The sequence below is a fragment of the Alligator sinensis genome, unplaced genomic scaffold (genome assembly GCF_000455745.1).
Source record: "Alligator sinensis unplaced genomic scaffold, ASM45574v1 scaffold448_1, whole genome shotgun sequence".
Classification (NCBI taxonomy): Eukaryota; Metazoa; Chordata; order Crocodylia; family Alligatoridae; genus Alligator; species Alligator sinensis.
Window position 1 is genome coordinate 2,390,766 of NW_005841870.1, and position 5,388 is coordinate 2,396,153.

The 5,388-nt window shown below is 44.4% G+C and overlaps 1 protein-coding gene across 1 annotated transcript in view; it reads left to right on the forward strand.

Annotated features, from left to right (window-relative positions):
* WDR27 (WD repeat domain 27) overlaps window positions 1–5,388 on the forward strand; it is a 271,099-nt gene that overhangs the window by 47,523 nt on the left and 218,188 nt on the right. Inside the window, exon 15 of the mRNA XM_025194665.1 lies at window positions 3,780–3,854. Within this exon, the coding sequence (XP_025050450.1) occupies window positions 3,780–3,854 (75 nt within the window). The remainder of the gene's footprint in view (window positions 1–3,779; window positions 3,855–5,388) is intronic.

Genomic DNA, 5,388 nt, shown 5'->3' on the forward strand with positions numbered 1-5,388 from the left:
GGGATGCCCAAGAGCCGGGGGCCTGGGGTCCCGACTGGCCTGGAGGTGGGCCAGGGCTAGGTGCCGGAGGTCCCGGGGGGACCACACCTGAGAGGGGAACTCAGCTTCGGGGGGGCTAGGTAGCCTGGATGACGGCGGAGTGGCCGCCTGATAGGAGAGGATCATAGAGGGGTCCTTTGTGGATGATTCTGGGGCCCAGTGTGGGGCCGGTGACGATGTGAACACCATGATGCCATTTGTGAGGCTTGGGCTATGGTATTAGGGGAGGTCGGAGCCGCAGAGTGCCCCCTGGCATCGGGGCACTAATGGGCAGCCTCCCGCTTAATCGACATCTGTGACTGGATCAATTATCATCAAAGGCGTGGCGGGCAAGATAGGCGGGCGGTTGCCCAGAGACAGGTGGCCGGGCCACGAAGAGCTCGGCCCTGAGTAGGCCCCCTGTCACACTAAGGACAAAAAAAAAAGCCTCCACTTTGGAAGGACTATCTACTGCAGGCTCAATGAGCCCCTGTGAATAAGTGTCCCTTACTCCCTCCTTCGGGAGATAGCCCCTGAACAGGGCCAAAGCCATTGTCTCCCTTTGGCCCTGGTTGGCCTTTCCTGCCTCAGGCTGCCAGGGTTCCTGTGGCTCGAGTGCCTCCCTGGCACAGGGCCCTGAGGCCACTGCTGCTCTGGCCTTGGCTGGCCCAGAAGCAGTTCCTCCCTGCTCCCTGATGGCACTCTGATTGCCTTTTAAATTCCCCGCTGCAGCACCTGTGGCTGACATCATCAGCCTGGCATCACCTAGGTTGATTGACAGGGAGCTTTAAAATAGCCCTGGTGCCACCGCTTATTGCTGCAGCTCTGGTTCTGCCCACCCGGAAGGTAAATTTTCCTTTTCCCCCAGGACTCTCTGCTTGGCCCATTCTGGGTCAGCCAGGGATCCTAGGGTATCCAGGGGGCGTGTATGGTCCCTCTCATCACAGTGCACATCATTGGTGCAGTATAGGATAGGGCCACAGGCTCCGACAGCCCTGCACCTGGTAAGATTGAGCCATGAGGGTGTGGACTCATAATCCTAGCACTCAGCAAAGGGCACCCAATTCTTTCCTGCCATGTCTTGGTGTCAAATATCTTATTTTTTTTGCGGGGGGAGGGGTTCTTGGATGTGCCAGCCTGAGTCTTCTTTTGGGCTCCTACCTCCCCTATACCCTGTCCTAGCGCCACCATGTTATTACAGCATATGTTGCACCCTTGTCTCAGTGGGTGATCTCCTGTTCTTCTTTGCTCTTTTAAGCCTGTGTTCCTCCCAAACCTGACTTAAGGAAGTGTCGGCCTGGCCACTCTGTGGCTTGTTCGTTTGCAACTTGATAAATGACAGGGAAATGAAAGACAATACAAAATGAGAAAACAGAACTTGCATAAGTCTTGGTCCCTATGGTTGTTGTTACTGCAGGCTGCAGCTACTACCCGCAGGGTAAGTTAGTCCTTTGGGCTTCCGGCCAATCCTCTATGTCCGGCCCTCATGCATAAAAGAGATACAAGCAGAAATATTTGAGCCTTCCTGGCTCAAATATTTGAGCCTTTTGCCTACTGCGTAGGCCCTTTTTAGCCTTGGACACTTTGGCGACCATCATCAAGGCTTGTGCAGCACCTGCCAGCTCCCCACGTGTGGCAGGCCAGCCTGCCTGCCCTTATCAGCTCACTTCTTTATGAGCAGAGGGTCAGTTGGCTTACCAATGTGCTGCCAACACAAGGTTGGCACCAACTCTTTCTTTTCCCCTTCCTTTAGGTAGAAGTAGCCCAGCTTTCCCGTGTCCATGCCAGACAGAAGCAAAACAAAAGTAACTGAAAATAGAAAGACCCTGTTTGGGAGTGTTGCCAGCTCCTGTGGCTGCCTGTCCTCCTGACACACGTACTTTCAGGCTCTCCCTGCAGTTCCTGCCACTTCAGGCTCCGCAGTGGCGTTTAAATTATCAGAGACCCTCTGGGCTCTCGAGGGGAAGCTCTGCCTGCTTTCTTCTCCCTGCAGTTTCCCCACCAGTGTCTCAGCATTCCTGGGACTGCTTCTTTGCCCAGCATCCATCCTCTCTCACCTTTGGCTCTGGCAGTGGGCCAGAAATACTGGCACTGTCATTGGTGGGACCAATCCAGATTTAGCAGCTGCTGATAAAGTGGAGTCCCTGTGGCAGCTGCTGATCCCTCGTTGTCAGCTCTGGCTAGGTTGGAAATGTCCTCCTTTCCCTGTCTGTGGGCTCAGAAGGGTTTTATTTCACCTCTTCACGCACATGTGTGTGTAAATAAATATGTGGTGTGTGTGTGTGTGTGTGTGTGAGATATTTGTTTGAATATTCATAAAAATGAGCAATTCTGGATAAAGGAATATAGTGGTGTTGGTACTAGATTTGTGACTCAGATACCTTGTTCCAAGTGGACCCAAACCCTCAGGCTGACCATGACCTTTCCATTCAATAATAGGCAAGTTTTATTGATACACAGTGATAGCAAATAAGAGTAATGTAAATAATTCTATATCTACCAATCCTAGAGCTGCACAGAGTCAAGGTACATGTGGCCAGTATGCAAGCTTCACTCTGAGGTTCTCACTTGAATGCCAGATGTCAGCAGCCTGGAGGTTGGAGGTCAAGGCCTCCCCCACTCCCCCGCCCCCAATGGGGTGGCTGAGATGGGCTGGTGGTGTGCCCTCTATCCATGTTGGCCTCAGGTTCCCTTCTCAGGGACCCTTGCTTCTCTGAAATCCCTTCTTTTGTATTCTTTTCCCCTGCTGCTGACTCTTCATTTTTGGCCATCGCTGATTGATCTCTCTGTGGTCGTTATACTGTCCACGTTTTGTTAGGATATTCCTTTGTTTCACAGGCCCATCACATGCATGCATCCTAATTTTGGCTTTACCAGTGTCCTCATAATTTGGTCTGTTCCCCTAAAAGCAGAAATCCAAGGGGCTCTGCACTTGGGCACTGTGACCTGGTGCCACCTTATCTCATTGTATGGAACACTGTGGTACATGTCTTTAATTTCCCAGCCTGTGTGTCTGCTCACTGCTTGCCTTGTAGACACAGCAGGCCTTGAGGAAACTTTCAGAAATAGGCTTTTAAAAAATCAGTTAACCCTTGCTCTTGCCCTGGATCATTATTCTAATGCATATCTATTTTACCTGTAAGCCAATTCCCAAAAGCAAACCTCTAAATACTATTTTCTAGCCATCAGTGGGGCTGTCCTAGAATGTTTTGGGCCACCAATTTGGATCTTTGAAATAGACTGAAGAGAGGAGTAAAACTGGTTGGTTTAAGCTGGGAAGTTTTATGTTTTCAAGCAGTGATTTAATTGGAGTTGGAAGCTAGAAAGATTATTAATTTAGTTGGAGTTGGAAAGATCATATGTGATAGAAACTGTCCTCCCTAATTAGTAAATTTTTCATGTTCTCTCTAAATTTGTAATATGAGTCTGTCCAGTTCATACTGTGAACTTATAGTTGTGGCTTATGTGAAGGTTATGGTTCAGAATTAGGTATCAGGATTTTGTATTATGATTTGGTCTTTGAAGTGGAGCATCTATCACTCTGAAGACAAGAGCAAAATTGCAAACAAAAGTTAAGAGTGAACTAAGTATGATGACTGCAATTATCTAATTTCCTATTGACATGTGCCATTTTCAATAAGGTTAATGGAACAAGAGTACATATGAAAAGGAAAATGTTTGCCCATTATTTGAAATAAATTATATGCTTCTGAACAGTCATTAAATACTTTGGATAGCAAAGTCTATTTTCTTTCCTGCAGAATGATCATGTTTTCTCCAAATACTAAAATGAAGAAAACTAACAAAGTATTGGAGTGGAAGAGCAGTTGTAAACGGTAGGTAATTCTCTAGGTGCATTAAGAAGAATATATTGAAATAAAGGCATCTAGATCTTCTGCTTCTGCAAAAGACAGTATGTAGATATGCATTGCCTTTGTTGGAGTTTAATAATGGATATGATTTGAATTTATATGTTTTTGGGGATGCTGAGAAATGCAGGATTGAGACAGCTGAAAAATTGCTCAGTGTTGTGGTTTCATTGGTTAACTAAGATTTATTTACAAAAGATAAAATAATAATATGTTTAGTTTTTATGAAGAAACATGTTAACAAAGACTTGGGGCTAATCCTGTTTGAAGGCATATTCTCAAAGTGTGTTTTAACGTGCAATTCTATACTGAGAAGTGACCAAATGTGGCATCTTGTCGCTCACATCACGTGCATTCATTTTTCAGTGAAAAGATATTCAGTCTGATTCATCACTGCATTACTCCATTTTTATGTCTATTTCATTCAGCTGAAGTAAAACCTTTTATCATCTGTTAAACTTGTCTGAGACTATTGTAGATAATAGGGCTATACATATTTTTTCATTAGGGTAGAATTTGGCATGCTATATCATTCTTACTGATATACAAGCCACATTCTTGTGTAATCTCATAAAGCTAGCAATTTTATTGTATAGTGCTAGAATGTGCAATTCTTATTCATACTAGAGAGTACTTAAATGAGTAGTTCAACTTATTACAAGAAGAGCTTGCACAATGAAGCATAGTAAATGATATTTAGCACTTAACACTTTTTGGGAGTAGATTTGAAAAATGGATTTATAAAGGAGGCTATTTTTATCCCCTTTTTGCAAATGGAGAAATGGGTAGAGAGAGGAGAAGTGACTTGCCCCTTGGTACCCAGCAGGCCATTGTCTGAATTAGAAATACATCTCAGGTCTTCTGAGTTCCAGTTCTGTCTATTAGCCACACTCCCTATATTCCCACTCTGTATTGATTTGTTTTTGAAGTACTAATAAGTAAAATGAAACAATTTATGATAGTGGCTGAAATAAGCAAATATGACCAGAAAACACATCAGTAGTAGATCATTATCACAAGAAAGTATATCCATGCTTTAAGACACTGTCTAATACGTTTTTTCTTTGTCAGAAAGAAGTAATACAGTAACTCCATTTAATTTTTATATACATTTTTGACAAAAGATTTGAACAGTTCTAATTAATTTATTTTTGGGTTAAATGACCGATGGTGGCGTTATGTTATATAATGAGCCTATCCAGCATGCTGTCTGCACACCAGAAGATATTGATATAATCTAAAAGAACTAGGGTTTGCTTTTACTTAGCAGGAAGGATAACATAGAGGGCAGTATATAGAAGCCTTAATTCCTGCACAGATTGGTAAATTATGCATATCCTTTCTTTCTAATACTTGTTACATCTTGCAGTGGGATACATGCAGATGAACTTTTGGATCTGCCTGGAGTCTCTTTGGGATTTTAAGCAAGCACAAATATTTGCCTGTCATAAATTGCTTGCAGGACTGGGGACTTGTAAGTGGGTCTTTTTACCTTCAGCAG